Here is a 26865-nt window from a genome sequence, read left to right on the forward strand (position 1 = left end):
AAGGAGGAAATGTTTAGCTTGGTAGGTCTTCCTTTTTCTATTTTTGCTTTTTGGGGTCTTTCCAGTACAAATTGATAAAAACTTGGTGGCGAAGCATCGGAGGTGGTTCTGGAGGTTCTGTCCGTCACAAACAAGGGTTGAACATAAAGACCTTGTGGAACCGTCTTCAGCTCTGAGGTTCACATTTCAAACCCAAATTGAAGTGAATTTCCCTTAAATCTCGTTTTTCCCCCACAAGAGTCATTAATAATAATAAAGATTTGCCCTCATGCTTCCAGGAGTTCCTACCAGGTCTGTTGTGACCGTTCTTTTATGTTATTGTTATTATTAGTAAACTCCTCCAGCAGATCAGGACAAACCATCAGTAAAGTTCATAGTTTAAGAAAAGACGTTTCCTGGGAGGGGCCGCCCCGGGGGGGCTCCCCCCCCACCCCCCCCCCCCTCGGCTCCTTCACACTCCAGCTGAAACTGAAGAAATGCACTTTTACAGCAGTTCACTGTCGTTCCTCTACGTTGTCGTTCTCCTTCGCTGGTTTAAACTCGGGAATCCTCCGAAGCTGGTTTTTCTTTGGGGGGGGGGGGGGGTTTCATCCAGGTGCTAGCCGACGTTCCTCCGACCATCCTGAAAATGGTTGGAGTGTCTCTTCTCCTGGTGGAGGTTGTGGTCTACTGAGGGGCGGACGGCGCTGCTGCCCCCTGCAGGCTGGGATCCACTGTGAGGAGCCCCCCCCCCCCCCCAACGTGACCGAACCCAAATGTCGTTTCCGAGGGTCGGGGACGGACGAAAGCACCGGGAAAAGACGAGTGGACCATGAGTTATTTATTTTGAAATGAAAATATTTTTTTATTTTGTCCCCCCCCCTCCCCCACCCTAAAAAAAAAAAAGAATAAAAAAAATAAAAAATAAGACTCTGACTTATTTAATCCAGAGACTCGGAGGACCACGGAGGTGATTTGGTGTCTAAGACGTGTTTCCTATTTGAAAGCCTGTCCAACGCTCTCGTCTCGTCTCCGGGTCAAACTCCGTGGCAGCTGCCGGTTCCAACGCCGACGTCTCCAGATCCCCCCTCCCCCCCCCCCCCCCCCCCCCACCCCCCCACTGCTCTCTTCCTGAAGCCAAACGCTCGTGTTCTTGCTCTTTTCTAGCTCCGTTCTGTTGGTCCTGTTTGTGCAACACTTGTATAATATCGTATTTCCTACATGAACTTTGAAAACGTTTTTTTTTTTTTTTTGTTCAATAAAACTGATCTAAAAATTAAAAAATGCAGGATGTTTTCTATTTTGTCCCCGTTTCATCTGTGGCGGAACGTTCGGTCCCCGACGAGGCTTCGCCGTTTCTGTGGTAAAACGACGTTCTGGCTGCAGGGACGTTATTATTATCCCCCGCCGTGGCCGATAGGCCCCGAAGGGGGATCTTGAAACAGTCTCCGTACGTACGTACGGACGTCCGTTCGAACGTTTCTACCTATATCTCGGCAACCCCTGGGCCCACAGTGACCAAACTTCACATGTGGATACATCTCAGAGGGGGAAGGGATACTATGGTGACCTTGACCTAATTTGCATATTAAATAGGTCACAGGGTCACGAAGTGCTTAAAAACACATTTTGGGCTCTGGAGGCCTAGGTTTTTGAGCTCGGGCTCTGAAATTTTATACACACATGATACACACTCCAGGGATAACCTCCAGTACACCAAGTGACCTTGACCTTGACCTTGAAGATCGGTAGGGTCTGAAGTTTGCTCGTCATGGTTGCACAATACATGTATTTTCATATAAACATTTCTCCTCATTTCTCAGCAGTTCCTGGGCCCACAGTCACCAAACTTCACACATGGACACTCCACCTGGGGAGAAGGGGCACCATGGTGACCATGACCTCATTTGCATATCAGGTCACAGGGTCACTAAGTGCATAAAAACACCTTTTGGGCTCTGGAGACGTATTTTGACATAGCTTATGAAGAAGACCTTTCAGATTCTACATAATGATCTACTAGGACCCATGGAACACCCTCTAGTGTACCAAGTGTGCTGCCTTAGAGCTGGCTTTGTGAGACAATATAAATCCCTCCGGTGGGGGATTAGCCCAGCAACGGCCTTGTTAATATTATAATTATATTATGAAAGGAGGATTTCGAAACAAACGCCAACAGTGGAGGGCGTGTCTCAATGACACGTCAACGTCTGTCCTGAGCCCTTGAGTGTCCATTACAGCTTGACCAGGACGTGTCCTGCTGTCCTGAAGTGGACATATTGTCTGCCGAGGCGTGGCGGTCCTCTCTTCTGGATGGACGGTCCTCCCTTCTTGATAGAGGGTCCTCTCTTCTTGGAGGACGGTCGCCTCTTCTTGATAGACAGTCCTCCCTTCTTGGAGGGCGGTCCTCTCTTCTTGGAGGACGGTCATCTCTTCTGGAAGGACGGTCCTCTCTTCTTGGAGGACGGTCGTCTCTTCTGGAAGGACGGTCCTCTCTTCTTGGAGGACGGTCGTCTCTTCTGGAAGGACGGTCCTCTCTTCTTGGAGGGCGGTCCTCTCTTCTTGAAGGACGGTCCTCTCTTCTTGGAGGATGGTCCTCCCTTCTTGGAGGACGGTCCTCCCTTCTTGAAGGACGGTCCTCTCTCCAGGAATGACGGTCCTCTCTTCTTGGAGGACGGTCCTCCCTTCTTGAAGGACGGTCCTCTCTCCAGGAATGACGGTCCTCTCTTCTTGGAGGACGGTCCTCTCTCCAGGAATGACGGTCCTCTCTTCTTGGAGGACGGTCCTCTCCTCGTCCTCGCTTCCAGAGCAGCTCTCCATCTCCTCCAGAAGCTCTGATTAAAACCGTTTGTTTCCCAGGAGGCTTCAGGTTCTTCTGAACGACAGAAAGAGAAATTAGCAAACGAAAAGAAGACGTAGTTTTACGTAGAGCTACGCTCGGTAGAGCAACGCCTGAACCGAGGACGCAGTTTCTTTTCAGCGCAGAGGAAAACGAACGGTTCTGCTGATGGAGGCTTACGGACGGTTTGACTCTGGATCCGTTACGTTAAATCAAGAGTTCCAGTTTCCTCCGTCAGCAGAGCTTCTCCTCCTCCACCCTGATTACTGAAGTGATTGCTGCTCGGAGGAAGAGAAGAAACGGCTTCGACTCGCCGCTGATTTTGTCAGAAAAAAAACAACCGAGATTGTCGGAAGCATTTTCTCTTTGAAGGAACAAAGGAGCCGAGGATTGTGGGTAGAGGAGCAGAAGTCTTTTACTTCTACTTCTATTGTTACTGCTTTAACTTTACATTTAGAATAAATTCCTTTTTTATATATTGTTTCTGTAGTTTTAGTACAGAAAACACAGAAAGACGATGATCTCTAAACACTGAGAACATTCTAGTGGGCAGAACAAGTTAGATTGTTATTACTGTGACTGTCAAAATAAAACCACCAAGTTAGATTGTTATTACAGTCACTGTCAAAATAAAACCACTAAGTTGGATTGTTATTACAGTCACTGTCAAAATAAAACCACTAAGTTGGATTGTTATTACAGTCACTGTCAAAATAAAACCACTAAGTTGGATTGTTGTTACGGTGACTGTCAAAATAAAATCCACAAGTTGGATTGTTATTACGGTGACTGTCACAATAAAACCACCAAGCTAGATTGTTATTACGGTGACTGTCAAAATAAAACCACCAAGTTGGTGACTGTCAAAATAAAACCACTAAGTTGGATTGTTGTTACGGTGACTGTCAAAATAAAACCACCAAGTTGGATTGTTATTACGGTGACTGTCAAAATAAAATTCGCAAGTAGGATGGTTATTACTGTGACTGTCAAAATAAAACCACCAAGTAGGATTGTTATTACTGTGACTGTCAAAATAAAACCACCAAGTTGGATTGTTATTACTGTGACTGTCAAAATAAAATCACCAAGTTAGATTGTTATTACTGTGACTGTCAAAATAAAACCACCAAGTTAGATTGTTATTATGGTGACTGTCAAAATAAAACCACCAAGGTGGATTGTTATTACGGTGACTGTCAAAATAAAACCACCAAGTTGGATTGTTATTACGGTGACTGTCAAAATAAAACCACCAAGGTGGATTGTTATTACGGTGACTGTCAAAATAAAACCACCAAGGTGGATTGTTATTACGGTGACTGTCAAAATAAAACCATGGTGTACGATCAGGTGTAGCAGGTGGAGGGCGACTCGTCTCAAGACGGTAGAGTGGAAGACGTGGCTCAGTTGTGATTTGAAACAATTGAAGGACATGTGGACGTCCTGCTGTCCTGGACGTCCTGCTGTCCTTGATGTCCTGCTGTCCTTGACGTCCTGCTGTCCTTGATGTCCTGCTGTCCTGGACGTCTTGCTGTCCTTGATGTCCTGCTGTCCTTGATGTCCTGCTGTCCTGGATGTGCAGGAAGTGAGGTCGTGGTCTCAGTTTGAAATTCACTGGAAATCATTTTGTCGGTGTGACGTAGCTGCTGTGTGACGTAGCTGCTGTGTGACGTAGCTGCTGTGTGGATCACCGACGTGACCGGAGGAACCCAGGTGCTCGTTGCTTTCAGGACGAGTGACGGAGCTAGCCGTTAGCACTTAGCCGTTAGCAGTTAGCCTTTAGCATTGTTCAGACCCGCTGTTCCCGGCGAGGAGCTGAATGTGGTGAAGGTCACTGGGCTCTTCAGAGACAACGCCTTGCTTTACACTACCCTTGAACGCTGGATGTATGGTGACGCCACGTATGGTACGGTACGGTATGTAAGGTACGGCACCGCACAGTACGGTATGGCACGGTATGGCACGGTACGGCATTTCCTGTGTTCAAGAGAACTAATTCAGCAGCTGTAAAGTGTCTCTTATTCCCGCTGGAACTCACTTCCTGTGTGTGAAGGGGTCTGTAGTTTGAATCCCACTACGCCGTCGCTCCTTCCAGCAGGTTCGTTGGTGAAATCCAGGCGAACGCTGGGATTCTGGAACCTTCTAAACCTTCTCACGTCTCCGGCCGCAACCACGAGAACCAGCCTGAAGACGACGTCCAACAGCGACGTGGCGTCAAGACGCTTCGCTGTCCTCTGGGACAGACGCTGGCGAGAGACGGCGGGGAGGAAGGAGACGTGGCGAGAGACGAACCGAGTCGTTAATCACACGCTCTGCGCACAAACGCCTCCAGGATGGAGGGAGGGAGGGGAGGAGGAGGGGAAGAGGGGAGGAGGAGGGAGAGGAGGGGAGGAGAGGAGAGAAGGAGGGAGAGGAGGAGGGAGGAGAGGGACAGGAGAGGAGGAGGGGAAGAGAGGGAGAGGAGGAGGAGGGAGAGGAGAAGAGGAGAGGAGAGGAGAAGAGGGGGAGGAGGAGGGGTGGAGAGGGACAGGAGGGGAGGAGAGGAGAAGAGGGGGAGGAGGAGGGGTGGAGAGGGACAGGAGGGGAGGAGAGGAGAAGAGGGGGGAGGAGGAGGGGTGGAGAGGGACAGGAGGGGAGGAGAGGAGAAGAGGGGGAGGAGGAGGGGTGGAGAGGGACAGGAGAGGAGGAGATGAGAGAAACAGGGGGAGGAGAGGGACAGGAGAGGAGGAGGGAGAGGAGAGGAGGAGGAGGGAGAGGAGAGGAGGAGGGAGAGGAGAGGAGGAGGGGAGGAGAGGGACAGGAGAGGAGTAGATGAGAGAAGCAGGGAGAGAAGGCGGGAGAGGAGGAGGCGAGGAGGAGGAAGGAGAGGAGAGGAGGAGAGGAGAGAAGCAGGGAGAGGAGAGGAGGAGGGAGAGAAGGAGGGCGAGGAGGAGGGAGAGGAGGAGGAGGAGGAAGAGTGTGAAGCGTTTGGATGCAAACGACAGGAAGCAGCTGCCACCTTCAGCCTCGCCTCGGCCAATCAGCTCGTCCTCTGCCTTTCTTCTCACCAGAGGTCAAATGTGAGGAGAGGGAGGAGGGAGGGGGAGGAGGAGGAGGGGGAGGGGGAGGGGGGGGAGGGGGAGGGGGGGAGGGGAGGAGGAGGTCAGGGTCCCTGGTCCTAGCTCCTCCCCCCTCCTCCCCCACACTCACCTTCTTCAGCTGAAACATTTCCAGCTCCTCAGCAGCTCGGCTCTTGGCCGGGGGAGGGTGAGGAGGGGGGAGGGGAGGGGAGGGTGAGGAGGGGGGAGGGGAGGGTGAGGAGGCGAGGAGAGGGGAGGGGGAGGGGGGACGGGAGGGGAGGGGAGGGGGAGGGGGGGAGCAGCAGGAGCTGAAGTCTCCTCCGTCACTTGTCCTCCATTTCAGAAAGGTTCCTTCATACCTCCTTCCTCCTGCAGCTGCAGCCCACCAGGTGAGAGGAAGAGGAGGGGGAGAGGAGGAGGAGGGGGGAGGGGGAGGAGGAGGGGAGGAGAGGAGAGGAAGAAGGGGGAGGGGAACTCTGGCTCTTGAGAACCTCAGTCCTGCATGAAACCTGTGTTGAAAACCTGCAGGGTTCCTCGGTTCTGATCTGAAGAACAACGTGACAAAGAAGAAACGAGGAAAGGAGAAGTGATGGAGGTTCGTCTTCTCCTCTCATCTCTTCTTCTCCTTCGTCTTCGTCACCTGATCACGTCAAGCTTTAGTTCCAGTGGCCGAACAGCAGCTGATCTCCTTTAGGCTCCACCTCCCGACTGCTGCTCCTGCTGCTCCTTGTCAGCTGGTCCTCAGTGGAGCTGATCTCCTTTAGCCTCCACCTCGGGCACCTGGTCATCGGTGGAGCTGATCTCCTTTAGGCCCCGCCTCCGTCGCCCGGTCATCGATGGAGCTGATTTCCTTTAGGCTCTGCCTCCATCAGCTGGCCCTCAGTGGAGCTGATCTCCTTTAGGCTATGCCTCCATCAACCGGTCCCCGGTGGAGCTGCTCTCCTATAGGCCATGTCTCCGTGACCCGGTCCTCGGTGGAGCTGATCTCCTTTGGGTTCCGCCTCCGCCAGCCGGTCCTCGGTGGAGCTGATCTCTGCCCCACATTTGCAACGTCATTAGTGGTGGTTTTATTTTGACAGTCGTCATAACAACAATCTAGCTTGGTGGTTTTATTTTGATAGTCACCGTAGCAACAATCCAACTTAGTGGTTTTATTTTGACAGTCACCGTAATAACAATCCAGCGTGGTGGTTTTATTTTGACAGTTACCGTAATAACAATCCAAATTGGTGGTTTTATTTTGACAGTCACCGTAAAAACAATCTAACTTGGTGGTTTTATTTTGACAGTCACCGTAATAACAATCCAACTTGGTGGTTTTATTTTGACAGTCACCGTAATAACAATCTAACTTGGTGGTTTTATTTTGACAGTCACCGTAATAACAATCCAACTTGTGGATTTTATTTTGACAGTCACCGTAACAACAATCCAACTTAGTGGTTTTATTTTGACAGTCACCGTAATAACAATCCAACTTGGTGGTTTTATTTTGACAGTCACCGTAATAACAATCTAGCTTGGTGGTTTTATTGTGACAGTCACCGTAATAACAATCCAACTTGTGGATTTTATTTTGACAGTCACCGTAACAACAATCCAACTTAGTGGTTTTATTTTGACAGTGACTGTAATAACAATCCAACTTGGTGGTTTTATTTTGACAGTCACCGTAATAACAATCCAACTCGGTGGTTTTATTTTGACAGTCACCGTAATAACAATCCAACTCGGTGGTTTTATTTTGACAGTCACCGTAATAACAATCCAACTTGGTGGTTTTATTTTGACAGTCACCGCAATAACAATCCAACTCGGTGGTTTTATTTTGACAGTCACCATAATAACAATCCAACTTGGTGGTTATATTTTGACAGTCACCATAATAACAATCCAACTCGGTGGTTTTATTTTGACAGTCACCATAATAACAATCCAACTCGGTGGTTTTATTTTGACAGTCACCATAATAACAATCCAACTTGGTGGTTATATTTTGACAGTCACCGTAATAACAATCCAACTCGGTGGTTTTATTTTGACAGTCACCGTAATAACAATCCAACTTGGTGGTTTTATTTTGACAGTCACCGTAATAACAATCCCACTCTGTCCACTAGAATGTCACAGCTCAACGCTGATGTTTCATTGTTCTCACACAAAACAGTCTATTATTTTGAACTCTTATTTTCTACAAGAAACTGAAACGTCAACAAACAAAAAAAAAACCTCTGAGGTCTGAAAACAAGTGCAAATATTTGGTGTCACACAATTTTATTGATCCGCTTCTGCTTCACCAAATGTTTGTTTCAGAAGATTGACAGGTTTGATTTTTTAACTCGGACACGACGCGAAGCTGAAGAATGTCGGAGCCAGTGCTTTATTGTGAAAATACAGGGACCGCTCCAGCTGAACCGGTTGAGCTGGTCTCACTGGTCCACGTCCAGGAGGCTGGGAGGCTCGTCACGCTCTGCTGGCTCCGCCCCCTCCGCCCCCTGCTGACTCGGCTCCTGCAGGAGGAAGGAAGGAGGCTCAGACAGTGTGGCTTGGCCCCGCCCACACCGGGTCACAAGGTTTACACTTCCACAAAAAAATACATTGTGGGCGTGAACCGACACACTGCAGTACCACCACCAGGCCTGTGGCGGCGCTGTGACACGCTGCAGTACCGCCACCAGGCCTGTGGCGGCGCTGTGACACACTGCAGTACCGCCACCAGGCCTGTGGCGGCGCTGTGACACACTGCAGTACCGCCACCAGGCCTGTGGCGGCGCTGTGACACAATACAACATGAAGAAGCAAACATGTAATGTGGCTTCAGTCCAGCTGGGGACGAGAGGAAGACGAGAGGAAATGTGGGGGACGGTTCTCCTTCTTCCTCTCTACCTCCTCTCTCCTTCCTCCTCTCTCCTTCCTCCTCTCTACCTCCTCCTCTCTCCTTCCTTCTCTCCACCTCCTCCTCTCTCCTTCCTCCTCTCTACCTCCTCCTCTCTTCTTCCTCTCTACCTCCTCCTCTCTCCTTCCTCCTCTCTCCTTCCTCCTCTCTACCTCCTCCTCTCTTCTTCCTCTCTACCTCCTCCTCTCTCCTTCCTTCTCTCCACCTCCTCCTCTCTCCTTCCTCTTCTCCACTTCCTCCTCTCTACCTCCTCCTCTCTACCTCCTTCTCTCTCTCCTTCCTCCTCTCCGCCTCCTCTCTCCTTCTTCCTCTCCACCTCCTCCTCTCTCCTTCCTCCTCTCCACCTCCTCATCTCTCCATCCTCATGATTCATGATTCAGTGAATTAGTCACCAGGAACATCAGAATGTCAGAGTTCAGGACGAGTCACTAGTCAAGATGAAACCTCGTCTTTCCTGGTTCAGGTTTAGGTTCAGGTTTAGGTTTAGGTTTAGGTTCAGGTTTAGGTTTAGGTTCAGGTTTAGGTTTAGGTTTAGGTTAAGGTTTAGGTTTAGGTTTAGGTTCAGGGTTAGAATTAGGTTTAGGTTTAGGTTTAGGTTTAGGTTTAGGTTCAGGGTTAGAATTAGGTTTAGGTTTAGGTTTAGGTTTAGGTTCAGGGTTAGAATTAGGTTTAGGTTTAGGTTTAGGTTTAGGTTCAGGCTCAGGTTCAGGTTTAGGTTCAGGTTCAGGTTCAGGTTTAGGTTTAGGTTCAGGCTCAAGTTTAGGTTTAGGTTTAGGTTTAGGTTCAGGCTCAGGTTCAGGTTTAGGTTTAGGTTTAGGTTCAGGCTCAGGTTCAGGTTTAGGTTTAGGTTTAGGTTCAGGCTCAGGTTCAGGTTCAGGTTTAGGTTTAGAGGAGAAACATGAGCAGGAAAAGCAGATTTGAAGGGTCTGGCGGTTCAGGGTCAGATGAAGGTCTTGAGAGCAGCTTCTCACCCCAAAGGGCTCGTTGAGGTCTCTGGAGGCCACGTACAGGGGGTTGGGGATGCAGACCAGCGTGGGCTTGTTCCGTCCCCCCGGGGAACCGTTCTCGTCTTCGTTCTGCCACAGAGACAAGGACAAGAAGACAAAGTTCCTCTGTGAGCAGGACCAGGGTTCAGGTTAGGGTCAGGGTTAGGACCAGGGTTAGGGTTAGGTTTGGAACCAGGGTTAGGGTTAGGGTTAGGACCAGGGTTAGGACCAGGATTAGGGTTAGGGTTAGGGTTAGGGTTAGGGTCAGGGTTAGCACCAGGGTTAGGGTTAGGACCAGTGTTAGGGTCAGGGTTAGGACCAGGGTCAGGGTTAGGGTCAGGGTTAGGACCAGGGTTAGGGTTAGGACCAGTGTTAGGGTCAGGGTTAGGGTTAGGGTTAGGGTCAGGGTTAGGACCAGGGTCAGGGTAAGGGTCAGGGTTAGGACCAGGGTCAGGGTTAGGGTCAGGGTTAGGACCAGGGTCAGGGTTTAGGGTTAGGGTCAGGGTTAGGACCAGGGTCAGGGTTAGGACCAGGGTCAGGGTCAGGGTTAGGGTCAGGGTTAGGACCAGGGTCAGGGTTAGGACCAGGGTCAGGGTTAGGGTTAGGGTCAGGGTTAGGACCAGGGTCAGGGTTTAGGGTTAGGGTCAGGGTTAGGACCAGGGTCAGGGTTTAGGGTTAGGGTCAGGGTTAGGACCAGGGTCAGGGTTAGGACCAGGGTCAGGGTCAGGGTTAGGGTCAGGGTTAGGACCAGGGTCAGGGTTTAGGGTTAGGGTCAGGGTTAGGACCAGGGTCAGGGTTTAGGGTTAGAACACACTCCCACCAGGTGTCAGGGTGTTTTGTGATGCAAGAGTGATTCATGTGTTCATGACAGGAAGTGGGCGGAACCTGCAGGAGCCTCTGCGCTCCTGCTCGCTGACCTTTGCTCTTCTTCTCGACAGGAAGTGGGCGGAGCCTGTCGTCGCCGTGTCAACATGAGACGTGTGGCTACAGGCAGAGCGGCAGCAGAGGGGCGGAGCCAACTGGCTTTTTAACAGGTTTGGTAGAGGGCCTCCCCCCCACCCCCGCCCTCCTTATGGCCTCACACCTTCCTCTGAATGCATCACCCCCCCCTCCCCCTCCCCCCCCTCCCCCTCCCCCACACCACCACGCCAACAGGCTGCCTGACACAGCAGGAGATGTTAGAAGAAGACAGATGGTTTCACTTCACAAAGGCCCCCCAGTGTCCTAGAGCCCCTCCCCCACCCCACCCCCCCCTCTTCCCCCAGGGTCCTAGAGCCCCTCCCCCACCCCATCCCACCCCCGCTCTTCCCCCAGGGTCCTAGCTGGACCTGAAGCTCCGGCTCGTCGGGTCCCGCCTCCAGCCTCCAGTTCAGACGGGAAGCCGGCGGCTCTCCGCTGCGCCGACTTTCCCTCATTTGATGGATTTAATATTCTATTATATGAATATTCCACGGTGGGGAAATTACCTCTGGGATGAATGAAGTATTTTCTATTTTTATCAGTCGAGGGTTTTGTTTGGCCGTTCCTGTGAACCGGGACCCCGAGAGGCTGCGACACTTCCTGAAGCGTCCTGGAGAGGAAACGCTTCACCGCGATCATTTCACAATTTAGCAAAAAACCAACCGATAATAAATAATAAATGACGAATGTCACAAGTATTTTGAAGGCGATTACCTAACAGGATCAAATTAATTAAATCAAAATCAATTGAATTGTTCTGCTTAATCCAGAAGAATCCGTCATCGTTACTCTGCAGAATAACAATAATGAGATGAAAACTGGTTGTTGTCATGGAAACACTGAAAACGTCGTCTTCACGTGAGGAAGCCGCTGAACCGGCGGTAGTTTGGCACCAGCATCAACACGCTGCCGGAGGGAAACTCACTTTGAAGTAGCGGAAGCGGAAGTTGTCGTTCCTGTGCTTGAGGAGGAAGTAGCCCCCCGCGGCTAACACGCACGCTAGCAGCACCGTCAGCACGGCGGTCAACGCCGCGCCGCTGGAGTGGGCGTGTCCTCTGGAGGCCGAGTGGAAGACCTGGAGAGGACAGGGACCACAAAGCCCTTAGAAACCTTTACACACACACACACACACACACACACACACACACACACACACACACACACACACACACACACACACACACACTACCGCCAATCGTGTGCTTGACTCTGGTGGAAAGGAAGTGAAGAAGAAACACGGCTCACTGATTGGTCCGGACCGAAAGAGGAAGTCCCACCTCTTCAGCCCGTGGTGGCTAGGCTAGTTAGCTCGTGGCTACTGGTTAGCCATAAACAACCAATGGTATAAAGTCTTCAGACCAGATATCAATGAGTCTTCATCTCTACTTCTTTATCTCTACTTCCTCCTCTCTACTTCTTTAGCTCTACTTCCTCCTCTCTACTTCTTTAGCTCTACTTCCTCCTCTCTACTTCTTTAGCTCTACTTCCTCCTCTCTACTTCTTTAGCTCTACTTCTTTAGCTCTACTTCCTCCTCTCTACTTCTTTAGCTCTACTTCCTCCTCTCTACTTCTTTATCTCTACTTCCTCCTCTCTACTTCTTTATCTCTACTTCCTCCTCTCTACTTCTTTAGCTCTACTTCCTCCTCTCTACTTCTTTAGCTCTACTTCTTTAGCTCTACTTCCTCCTCTCTACTTCTTTAGCTCTACTTCCTCCTCTCTACTTCTTTAGCTCTACTTCTTTAGCTCTACTTCCTCCTCTCTACTTCTTTAGCTCTACTTCCTCCTCTCTACTTCTTTAGCTCTACTTCCTCCTCTCTACTTCTTTATCTCTACTTCCTCCTCTCTACTTCTTTAGCTCTACTTCCTCCTCTCTACTTCTTTAGCTCTACTTCCTCCTCTCTACTTCTTTAGCTCTACTTCTTTAGCTCTACTTCCTCCTCTCTACTTCTTTATCTCTACTTCCTCCTCTCTACTTCTTTAGCTCTACTTCGTCCTCTCTACTTCTTTATCTCTACTTCCTCCTCTCTACTTCTTTAGCTCTACTTCCTCCTCTCTACTTCTTTATCTCTACTTCCTCCTCTCTACTTCTTTAGCTCTACTTCGTCCTCTCTACTTCTTTATCTCTACTTCCTCCTCTCTACTTCTTTAGCTCTACTTCCTCCTCTCTACTTCTTTAGCTCTACTTCCTCCTCTCTACTTCTTAAGCTCTACTTCCTCCTCTCTACTTCTTTATCTCTACATCCCCCTCTCTACTTCTTTATCTCTACTTCCTCCTCTCTACTTCTTTATCTCTACTTCTTTAGCTCTACTTCCTCCTCTCTACTTCTTTAGCTCTACTTCCTCCTGTCTACTTCTTTATCTCTACTTCTTAAGCTCTACTTCCTCCTCTCTACTTCTTTAGCTCTACTTCCTCCTGTCTACTTCTTTATCTCTACTTCTTTATCTCTACTTCCTCCTCTCTACTTCTTTATCTCTACTTCCTCCTCTCTACTTCTTTAGCTCTACTTCCTCCTCTCTACTTCTTTATCTCTACTTCTTTAGCTCAACTTCCTCCTCTCTACTTCTTTAGCTCTACTTCCTCCTCTCTACTTCTTTATCTCTACTTCTTAAGCTCTACTTCCTCCTCTCTACTTCTTTATCTCTACTTCTTTAGCTCTACTTCCTCCTCTCTACTTCTTTATCTCTACTTCTTTAGCTCTACTTCCTCCTCTCTACTTCTTTAGCTCTACTTCCTCCTCTCTACTTCTTTATCTCTACTTCTTTAGCTCTACTTCCTCCTCTCTACTTCTTTAGCTCTACTTCCTCCTCTCTACTTCTTAAGCTCTACTTCCTCCTCTCTACTTCTTTATCTCTACTTCCTCCTCTCTACTTCTTTATCTCTACTTCTTTAGCTCTACTTCCTCCTCTCTACTTCTTTAGCTCTACTTCCTCCTCTCTACTTCTTTATCTCTACTTCTTAAGCTCTACTTCCTCCTCTCTACTTCTTTATCTCTACTTCTTAAGCTCTACTTCCTCCTCTCTACTTCCTCCTCTCTACTTCCTCCTCTCTACTTCTTTATCTCTACCTCCTCCTCTCTACTTCTTTATCTCTACCTCCTCCTCTCTACTTCTTTAGCTCTACTTCCTCCTCTCTACTTCTTTATCTCTACTTCCTCCTCTCTACTTCTTTAGCTCTACTTCGTCCTCTCTACTTCTTTATCTCTACTTCCTCCTCTCTACTTCTTTAGCTCTACTTCCTCCTCTCTACTTCTTTAGCTCTACATCCCCCTCTCTACTTCTTTATCTCTACTTCCTCCTCTCTACTTCTTTATCTCTACTTCTTTAGCTCTACTTCCTCCTCTCTACTTCTTTAGCTCTACTTCCTCCTGTCTACTTCTTTATCTCTACTTCTTAAGCTCTACTTCCTCCTCTCTACTTCTTTATCTCTACTTCCTCCTCTCTACTTCTTTAGCTCTACTTCCTCCTCTCTACTTCTTTATCTCTACTTCTTTAGCTCAACTTCCTCCTCTCTACTTCTTTAGCTCTACTTCCTCCTCTCTACTTCTTTAGCTCTACTTCCTCCTCTCTACTTCTTTATCTCTACTTCTTAAGCTCTACTTCCTCCTCTCTACTTCTTTATCTCTACTTCTTTAGCTCTACTTCCTCCTCTCTACTTCTTTATCTCTACTTCTTTAGCTCTACTTCCTCCTCTCTACTTCTTTAGCTCTACTTCCTCCTCTCTACTTCTTTATCTCTACTTCTTTAGCTCTACTTCCTCCTCTCTACTTCTTAAGCTCTACTTCCTCCTCTCTACTTCTTTATCTCTACTTCCTCCTCTCTACTTCTTTATCTCTACTTCTTTAGCTCTACTTCCTCCTCTCTACTTCTTTAGCTCTACTTCCTCCTCTCTACTTCTTTATCTCTACTTCTTAAGCTCTACTTCCTCCTCTCTACTTCTTTATCTCTACTTCCTCCTCTCTACTTCTTTATCTCTACTTCTTTAGCTCTACTTCCTCCTCTCTACTTCTTAAGCTCTACTTCCTCCTCTCTACTTCCTCCTCTCTACTTCCTCCTCTCTACTTCTTTATCTCTACCTCCTCCTCTCTACTTCTTTATCTCTACCTCCTCCTCTCTACTTCTTTAGCTCTACTTCCTCCTCTCTACTTCTTTATCTCTACTTCTTTAGCTCTACTTCCTCCTCTCTACTTCTTAAGCTCTACTTCCTCCTCTCTACTTCTTTATCTCTACTTCCTCCTCTCTACTTCTTTATCTCTACTTCTTTAGCTCTACTTCCTCCTCTCTACTTCTTTAGCTCTACTTCCTCCTCTCTACTTCTTTATCTCTACTTCTTAAGCTCTACTTCCTCCTCTCTACTTCTTTATCTCTACTTCCTCCTCTCTACTTCTTTAGCTCTACTTCCTCCTCTCTACTTCTTAAGCTCTACTTCCTCCTCTCTACTTCCTCCTCTCTACTTCCTCCTCTCTACTTCCTCCTCTCTACTTCTTTATCTCTACCTCCTCCTCTCTACTTCTTTATCTCTACCTCCTCCTCTCTACTTCTTTAGCTCTACTTCCTCCTCTCTACTTCTTTATCTCTACTTCTTTAGCTCTACTTCCTCCTCTCTACTTCTTAAGCTCTACTTCCTCCTCTCTACTTCTTTATCTCTACTTCCTCCTCTCTACTTCTTTATCTCTACTTCTTTAGCTCTACTTCCTCCTCTCTACTTCTTTAGCTCTACTTCCTCCTCTCTACTTCTTTATCTCTACTTCTTAAGCTCTACTTCCTCCTCTCTACTTCTTTATCTCTACTTCCTCCTCTCTACTTCTTAAGCTCTACTTCCTCCTCTCTACTTCCTCCTCTCTACTTCCTCCTCTCTTCTTCTTTATCTCTACCTCCTCCTCTCTACTTCTTTATCTCTACCTCCTCCTCTCTACTTCTTTATCTCTACCTCCTCCTCTCTACTTCTTTAGCTCTACTTCCTCCTCTCTACTTCTTTATCTCTACTTCTTTAGCTCTACTTCCTCCTCTCTACTTCTTAAGCTCTACTTCCTCCTCTCTACTTCTTTATCTCTACTTCCTCCTCTCTACTTCTTTATCTCTACTTCTTTAGCTCTACTTCCTCCTCTCTACTTCTTTAGCTCTACTTCCTCCTCTCTACTTCTTTATCTCTACTTCTTAAGCTCTACTTCCTCCTCTCTACTTCTTTAGCTCTACTTCCTCCTCTCTACTTCTTAAGCTCTACTTCCTCCTCTCTACTTCCTCCTCTCTACTTCCTCCTCTCTACTTCTTTATCTCTACCTCCTCCTCTCTACTTCTTTATCTCTACTTCCTCCTCTCTACTTCTTTATCTCTACCTCCTCCCCTCCTCCTCCTCCTCAGACTTGACTAGTTTTCTTCCACTGCTGGTCAGAACAACAGTAATCAGGAGAAGCACATCCCTTCCTGTTTCTCCTCCAGCAGATCAGAAGTAAACAGACGGTGTTTTGATGAAAACAGAGAAAAACAAGAAGGAAACGTTGTTGTTTGTCTTCAGAGACGGACGGAGGAACTGGAACCACTTCAATGTTCCACATTTAGTCTTTCCACGGCGTTTTGACAGGAGAGGAAATGAAACCAAACTGTGGAACCGCTTGTTGTTTGTCGTCCCGCAGTCATATTTGACAATGGAAACATGGCGGTTGCCATGGTGACGGCGACGTCTTCCTCGCGCCCACCGGGGAGGACGAGACAAATGGCCGCTCCATCACTGAGTCTGATTCCTCGGTGGCCACAGAGCAGCTTCCAGATGTCATGACGCCATCATGTCATGATTTCATGACGCCATGACGCCGTCATGTCGTGATGTTATGACGCCATGACGCCATGATGTCATGATGCCATGATGTCATGAAACCATGATGCCATGATGTTGTGACGCCATGATGCCATGATGTCGTGAAACCATGATGTCATGATGTCATGAAACCATGATGTCATGACGCCATGAAACCATGATGCCATGATGTTGTGACGCCATGATGCCATGATATCATGACGCCGTGATGTCATGACGCCGTGATGTCATGATGTTATGATGTCATGAAACCATGATGTCATGACGCCATGAAACCATGATGCCATGATGTTGTGACGCCATGATGTCATGACGCCGTGATGTCATGACGCCGTGATGTCATGATGTTATGATGTCATGATGCCAGCATGCCGTCATGTCATGATGTCATGACGGCATGACGCCGTGACATCATGACGCCGTCATGTCATGATGCTGTGACACCATGATTTCATGATGTCATGATTTCATGATGTCATGATGTCATGACACCGTCATACCATCTTTGGTGAGTCACAGCGCCCCTACAGGCCTGCCATGTGTACTACAAGCCCTGAAGCCTGGTGTCGAGCCGAGTTCACGGTGACGTGTGGACGGAGGGTTTGTTTTGAGAACCTCGCGGAGAGGAAAGGTGGTTTCGTCTCGTTTGGATGAAAGAACTCGTAATAATTCCCACGTTAATTGACTGTGACATCAGTTTCCCTCCAGACTGAACTCAACGAATCGTCGTTGCAGTTGACTTTACTTTCTGCGTTGGACTCAGAAACCTGAATGTGAGCCCCAGAGATGAGATCCCAGTGTGGGAGATCAAAGAGCAGTTGTTGAGGTTTGAGACAATTCATCTGTGATCATGAATATTGATCGGAGGTCTGACGGGATCAGGAAGCGGCAGATTGAATCTCCACTTCCTCAAAACTCTTCCAGAAAGCTGAACACAGCCGTGTGCTGTCTGCCACAGCCGCCCGGCAACAGCAGGCCGGGCGGCCAATCAGGAGGCAGCAGCGCGGTGGCCACACTGCCTCCTGGTGGCCGCTGCCGGGACTGCAGCACCTCGCCACGCAGAAAACAACTGTTTTCATTGTAAAACGAGGAAGAAAAACCCAATTTGGACAAATCGAACTTCCTTTAAAGTTTCAGTTGGAATTCCGGACAAGAGTTTAAGACTCGCTTTTACAATCGTTTATGGCTAAATGGAAAGGAAAAGTGTGAGTCACACGCTACGTGGTTTCACACTGTTTGTTAGATTTGCTTCTCATCAAACCGTTTTTGGACCCAACAAAGTTTGCGAGCGTCTGGTGCTGGAGGATTTTCCACATTCAGTTAAAAAGCAAACAAACAAACACGGTAATTATGCGAATTCCCACATTGTGAGAAGAGAAAGACAAAGGGAAGTGAAACCATACTCTTCTGTCAGTTAGCCGCAGAGGGGCGGGGTCTGGATTCTAACCAATCACAGAAGAGGTGGGTTTAGAGGGAGACGCCTTAAAGAGACAGGCACTAATTTAAGCTTCCTTTTTTTTTAAGACAGAGGATCAATAAAACTGTACCTTCATGTGGAGTCCAACATTTTGAAACAAGAGATTTTATGCAATTTTTCTCCTTTTATGTGTGTGTGTGTGTGGTGTGTTGCCATGGTTACAGCTTCACATGTATTTTCCAAGTTTAAAGTGTGAAAACAGAAAGACAAACGAAAGTGAAACCCAAGTGGCGTCGCCTGTTCTCATTGGCTGTCGAGCAGCGGCTGCAGGACCTCGGCCAATCAGAGCAGAGCGTGCTGACAGGACGAGGCCTTAAAGGGATACTCTTCATTTCGTTTCATTTTTCTCCCCAGTATTTCTTGTCTTTGTCGTTTTCTGCTGGTATGTTTTGCGTCTGAAGCCTCAAACTGTTTCAGACGTATTTTCCAACTTTCCACTGCGAGGAGGGGAAGACAAAGGGCAGCTAGAACCGGCGCTCGCCGTCCGTTCTCATGGGGAGGGGGTCTTAAAGGGACAGGCACCAAATTCAAATAAACACTCTTCAGATGTTGCATAAATGAATCTTGGTTCACGCGTTTCGAGGCTCGAACTGCTTCACTAAGTTTTACCTTGTTTACGTTGGGAGGCGAGAAAAACAAATAGGGGGAAAAGTCACGAAGCCATAAATAGACAAAGATTGTTTTAACTTCTTATGCGTCGAAACACGAGCTTTACTGCAGCTGCTGTTTTTGTTGTGCGGTCGCCATGGCAACAAACATCATGACTGTGTTCCTGCGTGTTCAGTTTAGAATTCAGCCGTAAAAGAGCTTCAGGTGTGTTTTACATTGTGAGGAGGGCGAGACAAAGAGAAGTCCAGCTTGTTGACACTGGCTGATCGAGCCTTAAAGAGACAGGCACGGAAATCAAACTGGACTTTTTCTAGACAAAACAACGGTTTCTCTGCATTCAAACGTTAGTTTTTCCATCATCAGGTGGGATTTTAAGAGATTTTTTTTTTTTTTTTTAAATTCCAGATAAAGATTTCTTTTTAAAAACCCTCGGACATTTAGTATGCTGTTGCCATGGTTACCAATCTTCATTCTGTCCGTTTGTTTTGTAAGAATTTTGCGCTTCAAACTGTTTCAGTTCAAATGTGAATATTTACAATCAGCAAGAGGAATAAAGAGGGAAGCGAAACTCAACCCCTATTGTCTGTTTAAACAAACGTGCAGGGGGCGGAGCCTCTGGACCACAGCCAATCAGAGCAGGATGGGCCTTAAAGAGACAGACTCTAACTTCAAATAGACGACAAGACAAAGGTTAACTTATTTACGACATCAGGTAAATCCAATCAAACCTGGGTTTTCATCACAAATTACAGATTCTGTCTTGTTGGGATTTTTGGGGGGGATTTTAAAAATGTACAGCAATTTTTTAATGTTTAGTGGAAAATATACATAATTTTTTTTTTTTTTTTTTTTAAAGGAAAATATGTAATTTTTTTAAAACCAGTATTGCCACAGTTTGGTCCGATCTGGAGGAAAATGTCAAATTAGTGGAGGTTTGAGCTGCATGAGGAGCAGAAGGAGAAGGAGGAGGAGGTGGTGGTGGAGCAGGAGGAGGAGGAAGAGGAGGAGGAGAAGCAGAGCAGCAGCAGGAGGAGGAGGAGGAGGAGGAGGAGCAGCAGCAGGAGGTGGAGGTGGAGGTGAAGGAGCAGAGCAGCACAAGGAGGAGGAGGAGGAGGAGGAGGAGCATAACAAGGGCGGTGGTGGTTGGGGGTGTAGCCAGCAGGGCTCACCGGTGGGGGGGGGGCGCTCAGCGGGGCCTCGATGACGTGGACGATGCCGTTGACTGCAGGAATGTCCCACTCCACCAGGAGGCGCTGGTTCACCAGTTTACCGCTCTGACAGGAAACCATCGTCAATAAACACGCTGACGTTGAAGTGTGTGTGTGTGTGTGTGTGTGTGTGTGTGTGTGTGTGTGTGTGTGTGTGTGTGTGTGTGTGTGTGTGTGTGTGTGTGTGTGTTCCCTCTGACCTCACTGCCGGCGGCCGTCACGGTGAGGTTGAAGCCGAGCCGGGAGGCGATGGCGTCCTGAGGCTTCAGGTCGCTGTACAACCGGCTGCTGTGATTGGTGGAGACGTGGTACTCCAGGTCTCTGGCAGAGAGAGTCTGAACACACAACCGAGTCAGAGAACGACTGAGACAAATGAGTCAGAGAACAAACGAGTCAGAGACCGACTGAGACAAACGAGTCAGAGAACAAACGAGTCAGAGACCGACTGAGACAAACGAGTCAGAGAATGTCTGAGACCAGGGCTCTCAGTCTGAGGCGTCCCTCAGGGCTCCGTTCAGGAGCCACTGTTTCTTTTCTCTTGTGTATTTAGATGCAAATCTTTATGGGGGAAAAACACCTAACATCAACTGTTTCAATTGTATTTCTTTATGTTCAAAGACCTTTAGTCTTTGATCTGCCAGAGAACCAGAGATCAAATAATTTAACTAAAAAGCAGTGTTGAGAAAAAACAGAATTATTTAGCTTTATAAAAAACATCCACCACGATGATGATGATGATGATGATGATGATGATGATGATGATGATGCTGATGCTGCTGATGATGATGATGATGATGATGATGATGATGATGATGATGATTAGTCACATACAGCAGTATTACTATATAATACTATATAATAGTACTCTACAGGGTACCAGAGCTCCCAGGCCACCCAGTTTGCAGTTTTAATGAATTGATTGATTGATTAGTTATTGATAAGACACCAGACTTGGACCTCACCTGGTTTTGGGCGAAGCCGGCGTTGTGAGGCACAAAGACCGTGATGTTGGACCGTCGATGAGACAGAATGTCCACCAGCTGCTGTCCCGCTGTGGACGAGCTGCTGTAGTCCAACAGGAACTGGAGAGACGGGGGGTGGGGGGGGATCGGTGAATCTCTACTTTAAACTTGGTTAAAAGTAAAGGATTCTGGGAGAAAATATTGAAAACAGGTTATTTTGAACTCCGTCTGAACGTCCTGCTGCTCGTGTCCCTTCGTCTGAACCGATCCTGATCAGAGGATTTAATTATTGAAGTGATTTATTTTTTATTTCCTCACTGAGCAGCACAGGATATTTACAGACGAATGAACTTGCAGAGGAAGACGTCTGCTTCATAAAATCCACTGACAAAATGACCTTTTCGCAAACTCTCAGGACCAAACAGGTGTTGGAGGAAACAGCCGAGGACGACGGGGGGACGGGACGGGGGGGACGGCAGCAGGACAAAGCAGCCTGACGTCTTTTCTGACAAACAGCTTCAATCTTGAGTTGAAAATAATAAAATATATATTCCATGATGAAGAGGAATTCTTTGGCTCGCAAAGTCTCTCGAACGTTGATGAAAAGAGGAAAAAAACAAAACGTCGAGCAAAGAAAAGGTAATCTGAGCAGATTCTGTGTTCAGAAAATACCTTTTCATGTTTTCCACTTCGCCACAAACACAAACAACCGTGGTGTTTTTCTCCGGCGGTTTTGATTTTCTCGCCAAAACACAGAAGCGACGGCCGAACAAAGACGACCGCACATCAACTTCCTGAATCCTGAACACTTCAAAGAGACGTCGAGGAAGCTTTGATCTTTCCTTCCTTTTATTATCGTTTATTATCATTTGTTCTTCATCTAAACACAGCGCGTTTATAAACGCACAGAAGAAGAAGAAGAAGAAGAAGAAGAAGAAGAAGAAGAAGAAGAAGAAGAAACAACTCACTTTATAGAAAATGGAGAAGTTGTTGTACGTCGCCAGAACGCTGGACAAGACGCCGTGACAGAAGTCTCCGTCTCCCACGTATTCAGCAGGACATGAACACTCAACATCTGGAGACACACACACACACACACACACACACACACACACACACACACACACACACACACACACACACACACACACACACACACACACACACACACACACACACACACCATTAATGATTAAAGTGATTTATGTCAGAATAAAAGCATTCTCCTGTGGTTTCTGCGTTTCTCTGAAATGTTTATTTTCCATAATTCCTCCGACTCCAAAATTAAATTGTCTTTGTTCTTTCGCGGGATTAATTGTTTTTTTCTTTGAACTGAAGAATCATAATTAAAGTATTATTATGGCAGAAACTTTATCCCCTTATACTCTGATGTTATCAACAAAACAAAGCGATGCATCGTTAACTCATGAAAATACTCTGATTACTTGATTTAATGATTTAAAATTCATAAATATTATGACTTTCACATGATTTCACATCTTAAACATTATTGACTGTGAGGAAATAAACCGACTGTCGGAACAGTTTTTATTAATGAACTGCAGTTGTTCTAGTTTCCAGGTCTGGAGGAGCTTCGTCCTCCACTGTCCCTCCACTGTCCCTCCACTGTCCCTCCACTGTCTCTCCACTGTCCCTCCACTGTCCCTCCACTGTCCCTCCACTGTCTCTCCACTGTCCCTCCACTGTCCCTCTACTGTCCCTCCAATGTCCCATCACTGTCCCTCCAGGGTCCCTCTACTGTCCCTCCCCTGTCCCTCCAATGTCCCATCACTGTCCCTCCATGGTCCCTCCACTGTCCCTCCCCTGTCCCTCCCCTGTCCCTCCAATGTCCCATCACTGTCCCTCCACTGTCCCTCCACTGTCCCTCTACTGTCCCTCCAATGTCCCATCACTGTCCCTCTACTGTCCCTCCAATGTCCCATCACTGTCCCTCCATTGACCCTCCAATGTCCCTCCAATGTCCCTCCACTGTCCCTCTACTGTCCCTCCAATGTCCCATCACTGTCCCTCCATTGACCCTCCAATGTCCCTCCACTGTCCCTCCCCTGTCCCTCTACTGTCCCTCCAATGTCCCATCACTGTCCCTCCAATGTCCCATCACTGTCCCTCCAGGGTCCCTCTACTGTCCCTCCAATGCCCCTCCCCTGTCCCTCCAATGTCCCATCACTGTCCCTCCAGGGTCCCTCTACTGTCCCTCCAATGTCCCTCCATGGTCCCTCTACTGTCCCTCCACTGTAACTCCACTGACCCTCCACTGTCCCTCCACTGTCCCTCCAATGTCCCATCACTGTCCCTCCACTGTAACTCCACTGACCCTCCACTGTCCCTCCCCTGTCCCTCCCCTGTTCCTCCACTGACCCACCACTGTCCCTCCCCTGTCCCTCCAGTGTCCCATCACTGTCCCTCCCCTGTCCCTCCACCGTCCCTCCCCTGTCCCTCCACTGTCCCTCCAATGTCCCTCCACTGTCCCTCCCCTGTCCCTCCCCTGTCCCTCCACTGTCCCTCCACTGTCCCTCCATTGACCCTCCAGCAAAGTAAACAACACAGCAGATGCTGCTGAGAAACGACCTGGAGTGAAGAAAACAACAGCTCAACACACACACACACACACACACACACACACACACACACACACACACACACACACACACACACACACACACACACACACACACACACACACACACACACACACGCTGCCGCAGTACCTTTGAGCCTGTAGCAGTAGGCGTCGTACTGGCTGCCGCGGTCCACAGGCTCCTTGTACATCACCAGGCCCACGTGGTTTTCTCCACACTTCAGCGAGGGGTAGCGGGTGGGGTAGCCCACCCTCCCCCCGCCCAGCCAGCCGGCGGCGCAGCGGTGCATCCCCAGCTGTGGGCGTCAGAGGGAAGCCGTGACTGATGGAGCACAACTCCCAGCATGCACTGCGGCCACCAGGACATAAAAGCTTTGTGGAACGAGAGACGAGCTGCTTTGATCAGCTTCCCGCCGTCGCCACGTAAACAAAGTACTTTCCTACTTTGTTCTAGTTACTGGCAGTAACTGAGTCACGTGGTCGATCGTCAGACCAGAGTCACGCCACGACCTCTGACCTCCGACCTCCGACCTCCGACCTCTGACCTCGCCTGGGTTCTTCTGGAGCTTTGACTCTGATAAATTGATTTTCTGTGTACTGGTACTACTGCTATTACTACTAGTACAACTGGTACTACTACTAGTACTACTGGTACTACTACTGCTACTACTGGTAGTATTGGTACTAGTGCTACTACTAGTACTATTGGTACTACTGCTACTACTGGTACAACTACTACTGCTACTACTGCTTCTACTGGCACTCCTGGTACTACTGCTACTCCTGGTACTACTGTTACTACTGGTACTACTACTGTTATTATTGTTACTACTACTACTACTACTGCTTCAACTGGTACTTCTGCTACTCCTGCTACTACTACTACTACTACTGGTACTACTGTTACTACTGCTTCTACTGGTTCTCCTGGTACCTACTGGTACTACTGCTACTATTGCTACTACTGCTGCTACTACTACTGGTACTCCTGGTACCTACTGGTACTACAACTGTTACTGCTACTGGTAATACTGGTACTACTACTAGTACTACTGCCACTACTGGTACTACTACTTCTACGGGTACTCCTGGTATTACTACTACTCCTGGTACCTACTGGTACTACTACTGCTACTATTGCTACTACTACTGGTAATACTGGTACTACTACTAGTACTACTACTACTCCTGGTACTACTCCTGGTATTACTACTACTCCTGGTACTACTCCTGGTACTTATCTCTCTGAGGCTTTTATTGTGTTTGTTTTATTCTATTTAGTGGAAATGTTGCATTCTTCTTGTTTTTCTTGTCACTCAACTAAGAATCTGCTCGTTTTGATTCGGTTCCAACGAGAACCTGCGACTCAAACCTTCAAAATAAAGTGACGTTGAACCAACGCGATAATGAACCTCCTGAATTAAAGCGATGAGATCCTCAGTCGTTCTTTAACAAGCGACTGAAACAGGCGGCGCCGCTGAAGCGGCTCCACTTTTCCTTCTCGTCGATTCTGCTTCAGCGGCGCCGCAGACAGGCTCCGCCCCCGGCTCCGCCCACTTCCTTCACTTCCTCGACGATGTGTTTCTTCCAGAGCGCGACCATTAAGCTGTAATCTGAATAATTTCAGATCTTTTGGATTCTGACTTATAATAATAATAATCAATGAAATAGTTTCAATGTAAAAAAGCTTCCTGTGAAACTGTGACGCTTTTATTGTTTTCTAAATTCACCGTCAGTCAGTGGCTGAAGGAGAAAATGACAAAACATTTTGTTTTGTTTTTTTCCCACAACGTGTGTTTTCATGTTGAGGCGCGTCGAGCCTCCGTCTCCATGGAAACGCCTCCTGACGGGCGGGGGTTACCTGCTGTGCGTCTCCCAGCTGCTTGAAGCTGGCCAGCGTGGCGCCCTCGGCCCGGCAGGCGGCGGCGGCCCGGCTGAAGTTCAGCTGGTACTTCCCCTCCGCGGAGCGCAGGTGGAAAACCCCGGCTGTGTTGGCTGAGGCACGACAGTCCAGTTAGCGCAGCTTTTCTCGACGACTTGGTGAAAATCAAAAACAGCTTGCGGCGCACAGGGAAGTCAGAAGGGCAATGGCGTCGCCATTTTCACTTTCTTAAATGAAAAAATTTAAATTTAAATAAATACTGCATCGTATTTATCCTCACATAATGTCCCAGCAGACCAGGGCTCTGGAGCCACACGTGGCTCTTCAGCTCTTCTGCAGCGGCATCATGATCGACAGTATAAACACCTTTTCTTTTGCATTTTTATTTGGTTTGAATACTACACTGATTTTCTTCCCCGCTGCTCCTGGTCGAAACAAATGGAATTGCTGGACTTTACAGATCTTCTCCTCAGCTTTAAAACGAGGGATTACTTGTGTCGCTACATGGGCTAGCAAGCGAGCTGCTAACGTTTTAGTGGATTTTCTAGCCTGGAGTCTTTATGTTAGAGTCTTAGTGAGACCTCTCCAAGATGGCGGCGCTGGAGGCACGGCACAGACGGCGGCGTCAGGCATCTAGGGTTGTATATCTATCTGTTTGTAGATCAGGACTGTTCTGATCAAGATGGGGACGGAGACACACAGGCAGTTGGGTTAATCAATACTTTGGAGATCAATACTTTGAGTAATTAATACTTTGGGGGATCAATACCTTGGGGATCAATACTTAGGGGATCAATACTTTGAAGAATAAATACCTTGGGGATCGATACTTTGGGGATCAATACTTTGGGGATCAATATTTTGGCGATCAATATTTTGGGGATCAATACTTGGGGGATCAATATTTTGGCGATCAATACTTGGGGGATCAATATTTTGGCGATCAATACTTTGGGGATCAATACTTGGGGGATCAATATTTTGGCGATCAATACTTTGGGGATCAATACTTTGAGAAATCAATACCTTGGGGATCGATACTTTGGGGATTGATACTTTGGGGATCAATACCTTCCAACAAGCTGGAATTAGGAAACAAGTGTTTGTTGATGTTTGTGAAAAAGGTTTGAACAAAGTCCCCAAAAAACCCTGAGACACAGAGCCTGTCGTGTTGCCGTGACAACGGGGGGGACAAGTGCTACAAAGGTCAGCTGCTCGGTATTCAACAGTTGCCATGGCAACCGTGACAGAGCGACCACGGCTCCCGCTCAGCGGTCGTACAGCCGGCTGCTGGTTCATGCTCCAGTGCCGTTGCCACGGTAACAGGGAGACGACACGCCCCGGGCCGCGGCGTACCCCCCGGTTACGTGTTGCCATGGCGCTGGAGTGGAGCGGAGTCTCGAGGTGCGTTACCATGGTAATGCAGGTCCCTGCAGGTCGCCACGGGGTCACAGCCGCCGTTGTCCTCCAGGCAGCGGTCCACCGGGTTCTCCACCTTCTCCAGACACTGGACGCCGTTTCCCACGAACCCCGCCAGGCACTCGCAGGACCGCTGGTTCTGGAGGAGCCGGGGACGAAGTACGCTAAATAATA

The 26865-nt window shown here is 48.0% G+C and overlaps 2 protein-coding genes across 2 annotated transcripts in view; one reads left to right on the forward strand and one right to left on the reverse strand.

Annotated features, from left to right (window-relative positions):
• The window catches only part of dennd6a (DENN/MADD domain containing 6A), a 342604-nt gene that overhangs the window by 52943 nt on the left and 262796 nt on the right, over positions 1-26865 (forward strand). The window lies entirely within an intron of this gene.
• stab1 (stabilin 1) overlaps positions 8137-26865 on the reverse strand; it is a 72022-nt gene continuing 53293 nt past the window's right edge. Inside the window, 10 exon segments of the mRNA XM_080495326.1 lie at positions 8137-8390; positions 9748-9852; positions 11648-11797; positions 19791-19895; positions 20030-20164; positions 20792-20911; positions 21760-21866; positions 23521-23686; positions 25252-25385; positions 26686-26830. Coding sequence (XP_080351452.1) covers positions 8310-8390; positions 9748-9852; positions 11648-11797; positions 19791-19895; positions 20030-20164; positions 20792-20911; positions 21760-21866; positions 23521-23686; positions 25252-25385; positions 26686-26830 — 1248 coding nt within the window. The 3' untranslated portion in view covers positions 8137-8309.

This window comes from Blennius ocellaris, assembly GCF_963422515.1.
Source record: "Blennius ocellaris genome assembly, chromosome: 4".
Classification (NCBI taxonomy): domain Eukaryota; kingdom Metazoa; phylum Chordata; class Actinopteri; order Blenniiformes; family Blenniidae; genus Blennius; species Blennius ocellaris.